The following is a 16845-nucleotide window of genomic DNA, read 5'->3' as shown; positions in this document are numbered from 1 at the left end:
ACTACATACTAGATGGCGGGTCTCTCCTTTACAGAATACCTTGGAAAAAAAGATGAAACCAACGAGGAAATCTGTGATCACTACATCACCCATGTCCAAAAGCACTACAAAAATGCCATTGTAGTTTTTGACGGATACGCCCATGGCCCTTCCACCAAAGATGTTACCCATCAGAGGAGAACGAAGGGAGCTGTTGGTCCACGAGTTTCTTTTTTCTCCCCAAATGCCACTAACTACAAAAAAGGAACACTTTCTAGCAAATGCTGAGAACAAGCAGTGCTTTATACATTTATTGATGGAAAAGATGGGTGAAAACGGCATCAAGACCCTAAGTGCAGATGGTGATGCTGATGTCTTGATTGTGAAAACGGCTGTGAGGTGTTCAACGTCTGCTTGTACACAACTAAAGGAGAAGATACAGATCTTCTTGCACTGTTGTGTTTCTATTGCGGTGATGATTGCAAAGGACTAGTCTTCAGGTCAGAACGCAAGTGTGGGGAGAAGGAGGTGAAGAGGAGAGTCTGGGACATTGTTTGCCTCAAGAAGCAGTTGGGGAAAGAATTGTGTAGTCTCTTGCCAGTGATCCATGCCATTGCTGGATGCGACAAAACATCCAGGATATTTGGGATAGGGAAAGGAGCACCCGTGAAGAAATCCCAAAATCATCATGAGTTTAAGTTGCAAATTCTAAAGTTGGTTCAAGAAGGGTTGGGGGTAGAGGACGTAGATAAAGCAGGAGAGAGTGCTCTTGTCTATGTGGTGGAAAGATGGAAGAAAGCTTGGATGACCTGAGAGCCAGGAAGTTCTCAGAAAAGGTGGCTTCCAGTGCTCGCAGTGTCCAAGTACAGACGCTACCTCCAACATCCAACGCAGCAAGATATCACTCACAGAGGGTTTACTATCAAGCCCAGGTTTGGATGGGGAAAGAAGAACTGAATCCAACGGATTGGGGGTGGCATGTCAGATGGTCGAATGCAGCCAAGCAAGATGGACTTGCTTCCTGCACCGGAATATCTGTTGAAAATAATCCGGTGCCAATGCAAGGGTGATTGTGACACCCAACGTTGCAGCTGTCGGAAAAATGGCTTAGAGTGTTCACAATCATGCACGGGATGCAAAGGGACATCATGCACTAATAAGGGGGATGTTGTCACCGATATTGATTCAGACTAAGTAAAACCTCATCATGTGAATAAGCCAGGACATGTATAGGACAGACTCTGTGGAGGTATACATTTGAATTTGTTAATGTACAAGGCATAGCTCATGGAACATATTTCAGACTGGGATATTTCCAAAGAACATCATCCATGTACTTCCTACAAAAACTGAGGAAAACATAAATTTAACATAAATTATATCAATGACGTCATCAATGACATATATAACGTCATATACAAATTTTGATGACATATTTGGATTCCTTGGGGTAACTTTCCTATCTGCCAATACATTTATGGGGTCTAAAACGCACCGTTTAGGAGAATCAGCCCCCCAAGTGCTCAATGGCGGCCATTTTGAATTTATGCAAATTAGGGCACTTCTGGTGGTCCTATTTTATATTGGGACATTCAGAGTGACCCCCTGAACAAGATCCAGCAATAAAAAACTATTGCAATTTGTTTCAGGTTATAGTGTAATGCTACTGGACTAAAGGGGTGTTGCATGGTTGATGTTGTGTGTGTGTTTTTGGGGGTTTTTTTTAACCAAGTTCATGCCCCCTCCCCTGAGGAAAAAAAATTAAAAAACACAAAAACACTATATATATATATATATATATATATATATATATATATATATATATATATATATATATATATATATATATATATATATATATATATATATATATATATATATATATATATATATATATATATATATATATATATATATGCACTTTATTCTTTGGATCTTGTGTTGATAAATGTGTGGTGTTGGTGTGGTGCAGTCATGATGGGCTGAATGGCCTCCACATATGTCCGAGTTCCCTTGTATTTATCACCAAGTGCAATGAAGTACAGCCAATGTGGCTGGGGGTTTGGGAGCCACCTCAGCCACCAGAAGGTATACATTTTGTCGATGCATTTTCTGCAATTTTAGGTGACAACAACAAGATCCAAATACACAGAAACCAGAACAAACATAAAAGTGCATTAAAATATTATGGTGAAGGGGTCAGGAGTTCACCTTACCACCATTGGTAGTCATGTAGTTTATGAAATTTTTGAGCATGTATTAAAGACATGTTTGGGATGAGATGTCTGCTGCTATATTGCTCGGGGTAACAAAAGTCTAAAATAGTGAATGGAGAGGGTAAAGCATAATTACTGTTTTGTGTTCCCTCATGTCTGGAAACAGGTGAGACCAGGTAAATGTTGATAATGGGCTCACAGAATGGCCTACAGGTACGCACACTCTCATCTAAGCTGTCAACCCTGAGTTTGAATCCAGACACAGCTATAAACTGTCATCCAGATGTTTCACAGGCAGGGTGCTTCAATGTGTGCGCCATCCCTTGGATGGACGTTAAGCAGGTGTCCCATCTGCTGGCATTCGTTGGTAGACATTAAATATCCCATGATGTCCTTGGCAAAGAGTTGGCGAGCTATCGCCAGCACCATGGCCAAATTCCAAATTCCTGTCCCAACCAGCAGAGAGCATTTCATCAAGGGCACAGCCGTGCCCTCAGCCAATGATGGTACCCCACAGCCTTGTGCTGCATAAGGACGAAGAAGTAGTGCAGATAGTTTAGGATCACAAAGAACCAATGGACTGGGACAGGCAATTTTGTGCTTCTGCGACATCAGAGAGGGGCGGTTACCGTTTTCCGAGCACTCCCATGATTGACTGCGAGGCCGTGCACACAAAGGGCCTTAATCAGTGCTCTGGTGCTGCAGTCACGCACAGCGGGAACTCATTGGCTGGCGGGACATATAGTGCATCAGCTGGGGGGTCCTCGTGTGCAAAAAAAGTACCCCAAGTTACCAACTGGAATTTTGAAGTTGATCACTTCTTGAAACAGAAAAACTTGGTTACCATTTCCATAACCTGGCAATAAGGGCGAAAATGGTGCCTCTTTTGGGGGTTCCAACAGAAATTGTCGGCCCAATTATTAGGGGTAGTGGAAATGAAAACGACTGTTACATTGCAGTCTTACACCCGAGAAACACAAACTACCCCTCAAAATGTTGGTCTTGAGACCCTCTTTCATATGATATGTAAATTAGGTTCATTGGTTCAAGAATCAGGTCATGAGGTCAAAAGTTCACGAAAATTTGGGTCAAGTGAAAATCTGACCTATCTCTGAAACATGCCCCACAGAACATGCCACATCCATATTTTACCCTCTCTGAGGGTCTATCCCATCACCATAGGTGCCAAGGAACACAATCATATGAATAAAGTGGAATTTGTTGCAATAAAATGAAAACAGCACAGAATGGAAAGCGGTCGACTTTCAATCTGATAACTTTTTGGCCACCGCTTAAAAGATTTCCTGTTGGGAAACTTAAATGGTTATTATGTCACGCCTGTTCACCCAAGATAGACAAATTAACCCTTAAAATGGTTTGCCTTAGAATACCCTTACATATGATATTACCTTTATGGAGATTGGGTCAATAATTAGGTCATTAGAGGTCAAAAGGTCATGGAAATTGGGGTCAAGTGAAAATTTCTGTGGAAAATGCCCAACAGCACATGCCAGATCCATATTTTTGTCCTCTATTGGGGTCAATTTTTTTGGAATATATACACAAAAAATACAGATATGAATATAGAATGTACTTAATGATCATCATAGGGCCTAAACAATAAACGAAAACTGCCACTCCAAGATAGTAAGTAAACACATACCAACTGGTGGAATGTGATTCTGGTTTGGAAATGCGTATAAACTTATGAGTCAGTCACTCACTTTCTGACGACATCAAATACATTTTGACATCCTGACATTTCCGAGTCACTTTGACAAGTGCAAAATGTACAACAGGGATTGTTAGAACCATGGCAAGGACATCTCCGAATTCCACACTTTTGACATGTGCAGTGGATTGCAATGTCTTCAGGAATTGGATTGTTCCCCCTGCTTGGGACCAGAAGATCATCGATAAATTTGAAACCAAATTGTCTTGGTTGAGAGGGTTCGCATGATGAGAGGAAGGACACCATCTCTTTTGTAGCAAAGTAGGCTCTCAAAATGTGCAACCGAATGGCATGACTTGAGGGTGGCAGGTCATCCAAACATGACCGCTTGGCATGATGATACCTGTGGCTTCGGAGCTGGTTCATGGTTTTCATCGTTGTTCCTTTCTTAAGGACCTGTGTGAGATAGGCTTCCACTTTATCAATTACTGTATCCAGGTTACCTGTCGCCACCACAAAGTCCTTTAAGTACATCTCTGGATTGGCTATTAGAGCAGCATGCTTGGTTCCAACTTTACTTGTGTAGTCACACCCAGTTAGTGTGTGGACAGCAGGCAACACCTGACACAAACTTCGTCCGATCCTCTTTGAAAGGATATATATCGGAATGTATCTTGTCGAGTCACCAACCCCAGCCTTCACCCAGAGTTCTTCGAGGCCGTTCGCATTCAGCTCGCTCCAGTAGAACATCAGCAAAATGAACACATCCGTGTCTGATGATAGGACTATGATACGATTTTTACCTTGTTTAATAGCATGCATTGCATATGGTATAATCCTCATGTCAGCCTCTTCTGCATTACACTTGAGTTGTGGAACCTCTACAGGTCTCGATGTCGTGGAACCTCTACAGGTCTCGATGTCATGGACCAACATGAAACAACGATGCTGTTTGGTTCACAGAAATGACTGACCATAATCTCCAACGTAGGAGCACTCCAATTCTGTACGAGCGCCTCTGTATGAATGAGGGATTCAAATTTTGCTTTGTTGACAGTGGATGGCCAAAACCTGTCCATTTCTCGAGGGAGAGGGGTTTCCCTGGACACATCATGCAGTTCTATGGATGACTTATTCTCTCTCCTTTGCCGCTCAGAATCCTTCAAAGACGTTCCCATGTAGGAATCAAACACAAAATCAATTCTCGAGGCACCCTTTGCTGTCGAGGCAACAGAGCTGAGAAAGGCATCACAGAAGTCACCAATAATTTTTGAACTCTGTTTGGATCTTGCGAATGTTTGCCATCACATCAACTATACAGCATGTTCCCATTGAGTCATCAGGTCTCGGTGTTCTTGGGTCCTGGTCGCTGAGATGAGCTTCAAGTTCATGGACAATTTCACTTTTAATTGGCTTGGACATTTGGCCTTCGTCATCAAAGAGAGGAGACGTTGTACACACATTGTACTGCAGGAGTTCCTCCATAGTCCGTCCTTGTTTCTTTGCAATCTCGAGTGTACGTTTCATCTGAGCATCTTCTCGCTTGTTGAGTTTTGCTTTTCCTTTGTGTGGGAATGAATTATTGCGGATTGCAGCGAAGGTTTTAAGGTTGGTGCGATGAATCGTGTCTGACAGTCGAACAGTCTTCTCTATGTACCTTTCTCTACGAAGTTTCTCGTCGGTATCATTGCCGATTCTCTCCACATTGAGCAGCTGTTCTCTGATATCTTCTGACATGACTTCTTTGGTTAAGATATTGTGGTGCATTTTCTCTTTTTGGGGAGTGAGGAAGGTATTCTCATTCTTCTCTATGACTTTTAATATGGCTTGAATGTTGGCCTCCTCAAACTCGGTTGCTGCTTTGCTGAAACCTGTTGACGTCTAACTCATTGGAGGAACTACCAATACCAGCAAGTTCTCTGTGAAGGTTTGTGATGGCAAGCATCTCATCATATATCAGTTCCCATTTGGCAATAAACCTCTTCTTTCTTGAACTACCAATTATTCCTGATGCACATTTCTGGGCTCTTTTGATAGTCTGTTCCAACGCAAGGTCTGCTACAACCGCTTTGAAACGTCCCATTGTTAGTTTTCGTTTAATTGTTTAAGCGGTGGCCAAAAAGTTATCAGATTGAAAGTCGACCACTTTCCATTCTGTGCTGTTTTCATTTTATTGCAACAACTTCCACTTTATTCATACGATTGTGTTTCTTGGCACCAATGGTGATAGGATAGACCCTCAGAGAGGGTAAAATATGGATGTGGCATGTTCTGTGGGGCACGTTTCAGATATAGGTCAGATTTTCACTTGACCCAAATTTTCGTGACCTGATTCTTGAATCAATGAACCTAATTTGCATATCATATGAAAGAGGGTCTCAAGACGGACATTTTGAGGGGGAGTTTGCGTTTCTCGGGTGCAAGACTGCAAAGTAAGAGTCGTTTTCATTTCCACTACCCCTAATAATTGAGCCGACAATTTCCGTCGGAACCCCCAAAAGAGGCACCATTTTCGCACTTATTGCCGGGTTATGGAAATGGTAACAAAGTTTTTCTGTTAAGGGAAGTGGTCAACTTCAAAATTCCAGTGGGTAACTTCGGGTACATTTTTTGCACACGAGCTGATGCACTAATAAGCCAATCAATAGTCCCACCTTCAGGAGAAAGGTAAGCCTGGTGTTGGCTTTGTTGTTAGGGTGGCTGGCTTGGGATCTTAGGGTCCCGAGTTCTGCCCCATTGGCCACTGAATTAAAACCAGGTGGGGTTGGCTCAGCCTGTCATCCTTCTGAGGTCAGCGAAATGAGTACCAGTGTACTGGTATAGGGGCACAGCATTAGCAGCACAGCCACGCCCCAACGAAACGATAGCTACCCGGCAGCCAAGCTGTAATTCGGGAGAAGCAGGGGAAGAAGGTTTGACTCACGCACCATCCCAATTCAAAGGTCAACATAGCGATAAAAAATGCGAATCAAGTTTTCAATAAAAATTTTACACTTCAACTCATTTAATTTTATAGTTTAAAAAAAGTTAAATTTTGAAGGAAGTGCAGTGGTAATTCAAGAAGTCATTGAAATATTATCAAACTATAAGGGCACTTGGTAGAGCGCATACTAAAACCACGTAATGCCTGATCCAAGAGAACATATCGGGCCCACTACATTTTTGAAATACCATGCTATACAGTACATAGTTTTTGGCCCAATCTCTCAATGGTGAAGAATCACTTAACAAAATAAATAATTCTCGGATCTTCACCCAAATTGAATAAATTCTTCCTCGTCACACACACAACCTGTCCACCGAATTTTGTCTGAATCCATCCATAAGGCTAAGCGCATGTAAGTGGTTACCACTCTGTTTCAAAAATGTAAAAAAATGAAGTTTGTTCCATTGCCTTCTCACTACATTTTCCTTAAAGTGTAAGTCTGAGTTCAGAACAAAAAAACCGTATAGCTTAATATATATATATATATATATGTATACATATCATATATATATATATATACATATCGAAATATGATACTTTGAAGGGGTATTCTGATGGTTTTGCGAGTTTTCAATGAAATTATCTAATTTTTCTTTTTTGGAAAAATAAATGAAGGTCATATTCTAGCAGTAATCTAATAATCAAAATACCAATTTCTGGGATTGTTAAGAAATAATACATACCTATTTTTTATTACTGCTCTATTCAGTGACTGTCAGATGCTGAAAAGCACTAAAAGATATTTATCGAACAAATTCTTGGACGTAAATTTTCAATTCAATCAATTCTGGGAGTAACAAAAAGGTCTCTAAATTCTCCAAAACTGTTTTAACTGCCTTCCAAATTAATAAAAGAATTTTTAAATACCTGGAAAAAATTTTTTACATTTTTTAAAGAAAATTAAGTTTTTAATCAAATTCAAAAAAGTGTGACATGCAGTCGGACAACAATGCAAAATTACTCTAAACCAAAGCCATGCATGTTTTCAATATTTTTTTATACTATTATATCTATATCACTGTGCCCCATTTGTAAAAATAATCTGATGCACAGAAGAATAAAAGCATTTTTTTTTTAAACATACCCTTCAGAGATGGGGAATCCCCTGCCATTGAATGAAAAAGGTCATCCACATTCCAGACAAGCCGGTAGGCGACATGGCTGCTCACTCAAGATGGAAAGCTGGCCGACGCGACTCGCCGATATTCATGTACATGCTATCAATCAATTTAGCACAATAAATATGAAAATGTCCAGAATAAGGGTGCTCTAAGAGCAGCCAATTATCACAGCCCTCTTAGTTTGCGCCCAGAAACCCACCTTGTGAAATTTCAGGCATGTTTCCAAAGAGACTCTAACAAATGGCAGCCCTGGTAATTCCATTTATCTATTCGCTAAAGATTTTATTTTTTTTATATGATTCCGTAAGACATTCTCCTTGGGCACAAAAAAAAAAAACAGGTGCCTCGGAGGTCCAGTTTCGGAGGTAATGATTTTTTTGTACAGTCCACAATAAGTGTACGACGTACGATAAAGTATTTTAGCTGTTGCTAAGCAACGGAGGTGTGCATAGCAACCATTCATTTTTGTGTACACGCTAGCCACATTGTACACATTTCACCCAAGTTTCATCAAAACCAGACTCTTTCTCTTAGAGATATTCGCAATTAACCGTTTCTGAAATGTTCGACATGTACTCGCCCAAAACCTATCTCCTCCTACAAATATTTTTTGCTCGGGCTGCAAATTGGCATGAAGGGAGCTAGATAGATTGCGCATAGAACTGTAAGCTTCGATTTTTTTTCTCGATGTTTTGACCACTTTAAAGGGCCGTTGCTATGCCGTTGCTCGGGCCCGGGGTCCCATATTCGAAAGCACACGATTCCCAGAAATATTGGTCCTACCTACCAAATTTCATTGGAATCGGTTGAGTGGTTTAGCCCCTAGGCTTGACCAAAGTTTCGTGGACAGAAAGATGGAAATGTCCAGAATAAGGGTGCTCTCAGAGTAGCCAATAATGAGGGAGGTGAATTGGAAACAAGACACCATTTGGTCATCATCTTGAAAAAGTTCCCCAGGGGTGAGGAACGTAGTAACCAAAAATAATTGAAATCAGATAAGTGGTTTTCCATTTATTACAAAAAACACTTTTTTCAAGATGGCCGCCCCAGTCGGCCATCTTGGATCCGGCAACGCCCAAAATCAATAGGGTTCTTTCTTTTCAGGTGGTACAAGTGTGACTCAAATTTCAAATCGCTATGGTGAAAAAAAAAATTTTCAAGATGGCCATCCCAGTCGGCCATGCCCAAAATGAATAGGGTTCTTCCTTTTCAGGTGGTACATGTGTGACCCAAATTTCAAATCGATATGGCGAACAGTTTACGAGTTATCGCACTAACAGCTATAAATGTTGACGCCCAGCCAGCCAGCCAGCCGGACGGACGACCCGGGTGACAACAATATCCCCCCTTCCGCCACGCGGCGGGGGATAAAAATGTGATGTGCAATCGGACATTTGGGTTGGAAAGTTCGGTCAAGCCGCTGTAATAAAGTATCCACCCGGATCTCAATTTTTTACATTGATTATTGGTAATAAGTTGAATAATTTAAGACACGTAAATATGAGTTATTGATAAACTAGTCATTTTGCTAAGGGATTTCATAGTCCCAGGCTCTAAAAGAGCAATAAAACAAGAAAAAATAAAAATATGCTAGAATGTGCATATAGCATGCGAATCCACCACTGACCGACACAAATGCTGATTTTCTCAGACGGTGGGTGACAACCTTTTGATAAGATGAAAAATTTCATATAGAATGTTTTATATGTTGTATTTTTGCATGGTCTAATATATGTCATATTTTAAGGTGAAACAAGAAAAAAAAAGGCCAATACTGGGCATGTATATTCAATAAAAAATCCTATAGATTCAGTAATATACATCATAGACCCATGAACCTATATATTTTAAGGTCCTATGGAACACCGTCTGTGCAATGAACCAAATTTCATGACCAGTTGTAATCTTTGTGACTTTTAAAAATGCCACTCAAGTCAGGGTATGCCCTAAAATAGGGGTGGTAACCACTTTCGTGCGCTTAGCCATAACCAAGATATCATGCCATATATCATTTTTGGGCTGATCTCTTAATGAAGAAGAATCACTAAAAAACATAAAATAAAATAAAATAATTTATCTACTTTCCGGATCTGGATCTTCCCCAATAACTAATCATTTTGTTGTCACATAGCCAACCTCTCCACCAAATTTCATCTGAATCAGTCCACAACTTTTTGAGATATCCTGTTCACACAGACAGACAGGCAGACAGGGTGAAAACAATATCTCCACTCACCTTTGGTAACAAACGAGCAACACCATTTCCCAACGCGCTGGAATTGATACCATGGTGCGGTGTTTATCAGATCGTTAATTCTCGTAGCTTTTCTCTCACCATATAACGAGTTTCATGGACTTATAAAATACGTACGATTAAAAAGTACGATGTACGAATTAAAAAGCCACTATGTACAAGCCAAAATGTGACCGATTATTGTTGGCAAAACATTTATACAACAATCAGGCAAGATAAACCAAGTGATTATCCAATACATCATAAAACCCCTCCAAAACACGATGCGGTAACACCCCACGCTGTGCGCCCCCACTTTGCGCATTCGCTTTAGCCTGAATAAATATTCAATTTTTACCTACCTCAAATTTTATTAAATCCATCAAGTCAAATATTACAAGTTTCAACCTGCCTCGTCGACATCGCTGGCATCCAATAAGAGCCCGTCTCTTCTCAACCAATCAATGCACATTACATATCAAATACTGTCATCTTCCTGCTCTGTGCACTGCCACATTGACTCCACCAACTTGGAAAATTCTTTTCATAACATTTCCGAAGTGTATCAAGTGCTTCTCGAGCCCTTTTGCCACCATAACGTGTAGCTAGTTGTAGCACTCAAAATGAGCAAAAAGAAAAAGCAGTAAAGAACGAAGGAGGACAATTGTAACAAACAAAGAAAAAATTTAAAGCATCAAGTCCTCAATGGTGGCTAAAAGTGTGGCACCTGACATGCGGCCGATAATCCACAAATGTGAAAATACCCCCATCATAACCGACCATAAATGCTATCAAATTGGCCTAATGGTTCCAAATGAGTGTTCCATCGTGAAGCTAGTTCAATGAAGCTGGTTAATTTTGGCACATTCCTAAATTTTTTCTTCACTCAATATAATTCTCCAAACATTAGAAAAAGATAAGTTGAATGCTTTGGAAATTTCACATTTTCTTGTACATGTATGGAGAAGGAGGGAACACAGCCTTGCTTTCTTAAAGTAAATAGGTATAAGACTCATTATTTCTTTAAATTATCAGATTTTACAACAGATTGACATTTATTTCGTCCTGACGATATTCGATCCTCAAAATGTAAATAATATTTCAATGATATATAATTTAATTAGTCCGTGCATAGATCGTGGAAAATCGTATCATATAATGCATGAAATCACTCTAAGCTCCTAATTTGAAAAGTTTAGTACTTACAAAAACGATGCGTACAGGGATTCGAAGGTACGATGAACAGGTATTCGATAATATGAATGAGGAAATTTGGAGAAGAAAAAAAACTACTTTCTCATAAAGAAATCATTGCAGCCTGTTCCAAATTGAGGCGAGGTTGAGCAGGCCAAAAAGCGTGGCGGCTTCAGACCCCAGCGAGGTTACCCAGGAAACGCCTTAAGACCCCAGACAGCAAGGTGGCCGAAAATCGCCTGATGAAGGATATAATTAAACAAGGCTGTTAATCATCTTCAAAAGGGGTGTTTTAATTAACCCAAACACCCAATTTTCACTCTTCCACTTCCTTGAAGTTTTTAGTGTGCATGCAAGATTTCAGGCTGCTGTTTTATAGTTTTTGGAATTATTTAGGGGACACACGCACACACACACACACACACCTCGTTTTTCTTGAAATTTAATTCATTGTGTATTTTTTAATGTTAAATTCAGTTTTCTGTTTCAAGTCACCAGTTCCATGAATTTGTCCATTTTCCATAATAGTTGAAAATCACTGGTTAGAAATGAATAAACTATCTTTCACAATGATGCAGCCAGCCTTCCAAACTCAAAAGATTTTGAAATGCTGCTGCTCTTTTTCTTTTCTTTTTTCACCAAAATTTGAAAACATTATTTTCTCTTCATTTTTTTTTAATATTTTTTTTTAATACAAGGTCTCAGGCTCATAATGGAGCCGCCACTCACACAAAGCCATATTATATTGACGAAACAAACACAGCCAATGGAGCTTGGGAGAAGTACCATCATTTCCAGGATACTCTGCGTACCAGCAATGTCAAAACAATGGCGCCACTTTTCTCACCGCACTCAGCGGGGCATTTCCTCCTCCCCATGGACACCCATCTATGGTGATTGTCCTTTCTCGATCCTAATAAATGCTGAACACAAAGCAAGGAAGCAGCACATACCATTATTTTTTGTCTTTGGTATGACTCAGCTTGGCTTTGAATTGCCAGCCTCTCAGACTCATTATGATACTCTAACCATTACATCAGAGTGTCTGGTTGAACATCTCATAAACATACCGCTATACCCATTAGCTTTCAGTAATATGGATTCCTAAGTGCTTGTTCAATTAGACATGACAAACCACTTTTGCACCAAATGCAGTACAACAGACGCTACAGCAGCATTTGGGTCAACAAGAAAGTGTAGTGAGGTGCTTACCCTATGCATCATCTTGTCTGAGTAATAACCACAAAAAATAAATAAATAAACTAAACACGAGCAACTCCAGGCACTATATTATACTAGCAGGTCAATGAATAATTGAAGATGCCCTTTGGCAAATGTATCACTTCCATTACCAACATCGATCTATAATTCCAGGTGTGTGTGTGCGTGTGCGTGTGCGCGTGTGCTGTTTCTTGACAACCACTGGTCTGATCTAATTGAAACTTGCCAGGTATATTGCTGGGGACCAGAGGATGTGCCTTTTCAAGGTTTGATATTAATCGGACAAGTGCTTCCAAAGTTACGGCCATTTATTTACCAACCAATGACATGACACGTTACTGCGTAGGCCAGTGCATGGCCAGTCACGGGCTGTGCCAGTTACCTGGCAGCGAATGTCATGGCAAGCAAAGACAGGGAGGTAAACTTGATTTTAATTAACTCTGTGTGTGGAAGTGTGGTTGTCGCGAGAACGCGATAGCGAAGGAACGGCCTGGGTGGTTGTCGTTTCTGGCTCGCGGTTTGAAAGTTTTTTTTTTGCACGTACGGCCACGCACGTGAGAACGAAGGAACGGCCTGTGTGATTGTTGTTTCTGGCACGCGGTTTGAAAGTTTTTATTTTTTTTGCCCGTATGGCCACGCACTGGTATCTTTAAAATAAATAAATAAATAAATAAAAGCCCCCTCTGCCCACAAACAAATAATTAAACAATACGTACAAACTGCGAGAAACAAAGCCATGCAAGTGGCTATTAACAAGTGTTTTGAGAGAACAAAATAACATAAACACCCTGGGTGAGAAGCATTTGGAATTTGCTTCGATATTTTCAAGAATGACATAATAATATGGAATTTAAAAGTGGAGAAGCATTGATGAAAGAATCCAATTCCACAATTAGTTTCTCCATTATGTCAGCCAATGCCGTGGCTGCAACATGAATCAGTCATGTCCTGCATCCTGGTATGAGCAATATCATTAAGACTGGCATTTTGGTCACAATTACACATTTCCAAAGCAGACGTTGACGCATCATGCCAAAGAGAGAATGCTTCCAATGTCCACACTTGAGCTTTAATCCTCTTCCTCTTCCCTCAATCCCCTCATGGAGGGCAAGTGCAGGGTCAAGCTGCTTCATTGTCCTCCTCAAAGCCTGCCCGTCTGTTGCCACACAAGCATAGTTGATGTGCGTCTTCCTTGATAAAGTCCATCCACATTTTCCTTGGTCTTCCTCTCAATCTTCTACCTTTGCACTGCAGATCTATGACCCATCTCACCAGGTTTATCCTTGTACATCCTCTGTGTATATATATATATATATATATATATATACATACATATATATATATATATATATATATATATATATATATATATATATATATATATATATATACATACATATACACACACCCTTAACCACCTCAGATTAGACTCCTGTACTGTACCTTCTCTCTGATGCTTCTCACTTTCAATTCCTGATCTCAGCATTCATTCATTCTTTGTTCCAAACAAGCCTAAAATATACAACGACATACAAGAAGCTTTGGCACAAGCCATTTGGTCCATCATGCCTTCACATAAACACACAAAAAAAAAAAAATCAAATTAATCTATGTGACAAGATGGGGGGTGGGGGGGTGGGGAGTGGGGGAGAGAATTCGGAGGAAAAGTGGACAACACAAAGAATATCAGGGTCTTACCCAACTTATAATTACCCTTTGCCGTTTCAATGGGGATGAGAGAGGCTATAGTGGGTCTGTATGCACGTTAGCCTTGTCCGTTCCTCAGGGTGCGTTTGTCACTGTCTGCATTAAAATATGCCTGGTGTTGGCTTAATAGTTAGGGTGGCGGGCTTTGGATCCCGCTCAGCTGTTGAATTAATACCAGGTGGGGTTAACTCGGCCTGTCATCCTTCGGAGGTCGGCAAAATGAGTGCCAGCATGCTGGTATACTGTGTCGGAGTGGCGACCCGTCCAGGACTGTGCCCAATAGCCAAGGAGACTGCTCAAGCAGCACTAACGCCCTGCAGCTCAGTCTTGGTGGATTAAGATTTGTATAGTACATACAGGGGGGGGGGCAGAACAAAGCTACATAACACAGTGTCATTTTGCTTCACCCCCAATACACAAGTGATAAGACCATTGCACCAGTCAGCATATATGGCCTCTAGATTTCCTTACCCATCCTTACTTTAAAGCTTAATGTTGTGAAAGGACAGGAACTGCAAACCACTGGCACGTGGAAGAATCAAACAGCAAGAACCTCAGAACGAATCACCAATTCACGGGGAGTGTGGAACTCCACAAGCTACAGACACGGGGCCACCACCAGCAAACAGCGTGTGCAAATGTAAAGCAGTTCATAAACAGAAACCAAACCCGCAAGTTGGGGCAGACAAAGCACAAATCAAAAAAAAAATCCGCTTAAATATAAATTATAGGGCCAGAGCCCTCCCTGGCCACCAACGAAGGGCACACAAAGCCAAGCACTGTCCGTCGACTTGCCACTCCACAAAAATCATGCCCAAGTATGAACTTTGCATTGGCAGTGAGAGTTTCTGTACAAAGCTGCCCAGAAACTACTTTCAAAACTTCGCCCTGCTGGAAACAAGTGCAGCATTAATAAGGAATAGAAAAGGACAACAGTTAACATCCAAGTAAATAACGGCAACTGGTGCAAAACATCGAAATAAATAAACTTAATTAAACTAAATCACACTCAGGAGAGAGAGACAGAGACACAGACACAGACAGAGCCCCGTTGTGAAACAGCTCAACATGAATAATCATCATAATCATCATCATCATCGTCATCGTCGGTGCCTCCTTGTACGACACAAACCACCTTGCCACGCATCCCAGGAAGAGCAGCAAAGATCACCGCACGGCGTTTTCACAATGACCCATCGGTGCAGCTGCACCGGTGACCGGCAACATTGCATTGACATGTACTTTTAGGAGCGAGACAGGATTTGTGACACGAACGGCTCGTCGTTCCTCACTGTACTGTACGTGACTGCCATTCGGTGTGAAAGGCCGCATCACCAGGAACCACATTGGCCTCGACCTCCAGAGTTTAAAAAAAGACTGATGAAAAACATAATAATAATAATAATAATAACAGGAATAAACGGAAATAAAATGTCGATGGACGCGGGAAATGAACGCCGAAAGAATGAGAAAAGAAAGAAAGAAAGAAAAAAAAAAACATCCGCACCAGCTGTACCCACATCAAAGTACGTGCACGAAACCGGGGATTCGCGGAGGCGACGGACAACCAGCACAAGATTCACAAGCAAAACCTCCACCCCACCTTCACGGTTGCTCACCCTTTTTTTCCAAGTCGTATCCCACGACAACAAAATAATCTACAAGCCGAGCCATGACTGTGGGCGCGGCCGGGCCTGAAGAACAACGCGAGCATCTCCCGACGTCGCTCAGCACTAATGGCGGTTAAGGGAGCAGACTGCGCATGCGCAAGAGAGGCTTATTTATTAATTTTGTTGTCTGCTTCTCTGAAAGATCATCCACAATTACCTCAGTTGTGGTAACAAGTGAAACATACATGACAGTATTGTTGTTTTATAATATATATATATATATAATTAAATACATCTACACATACCTGTACTCCATCATTTGCGCTCGGACATATTCCTTCAGTTTTTATACTTCTTACCTCATGGGAAATAAAAATGCACAGAGAAAAAAATGAAAAACATTCGGGAATGATGTCTCAAAAAAAACAAACAACCAAACAATGTAGGAATGACGCATCACGATTCCACAATACGACACCACAAACCTATTATGGGTTACCATGACGACATCTTTTGAGACATTTTCCTATTGCTGTGGGAGAGTGATGGATGAAGAAGAAGAATAACAATGGAGAACAACACCACCTGACGATGCCCCAACACGACGCAAGAACCCAAATCTGGTTTAGCATCACCACATCTTTCGACCTTGTTCCATCACAATCCCACAACAAAAGGAAAATGTCAAAAGATATCGTAAGGTAAACTTCCTCACGTTGGAATCACCACCATGGCGATCGACTCAGATGGTCCGATGACGATGTATTGCCGCGTGTTTTTAAGTCTTAGTAGTTCAGAAAACGTTCGAGAAAAAAAGCTATGGCTTTCAAATGCTGATGATTTCTCTCTCTCTGTGGTAATTTATGAATGTATCATTCTGCACACATTTGAATGGCCGCCATGTTT

At 40.9% G+C, this 16845-nt stretch overlaps 1 protein-coding gene across 11 annotated transcripts in view; it reads right to left on the bottom strand.

The window, feature by feature from the left end:
* The window catches only part of SBF1 (SET binding factor 1), a 412273-nt gene extending 396171 nt beyond the window's left edge, over positions 1-16102 (bottom strand). For all 11 annotated transcript variants that reach the window (XM_085870627.1, XM_085870637.1, XM_085870630.1 and 8 more), the window contains exon 1: positions 15949-16102. In XM_085870627.1, the coding sequence (XP_085726753.1) occupies positions 15949-16003 (55 nt within the window). In that variant the 5' untranslated portion in view covers positions 16004-16102. The remainder of the gene's footprint in view (positions 1-15948) is intronic.
* Positions 16103-16845: the final 743 nt, after the last annotated feature.

This window comes from Eptatretus burgeri, chromosome 2 (assembly GCF_056783735.1).
Source record: "Eptatretus burgeri isolate ZD-2024b chromosome 2, Ebu_testis_v1, whole genome shotgun sequence".
Lineage (NCBI taxonomy): Eukaryota > Metazoa > Chordata > Myxini > Myxiniformes > Myxinidae > Eptatretus > Eptatretus burgeri.
Note: the sequence above shows the minus strand (reverse complement) of the source record. Positions and strands in the feature narration are given on the sequence as shown.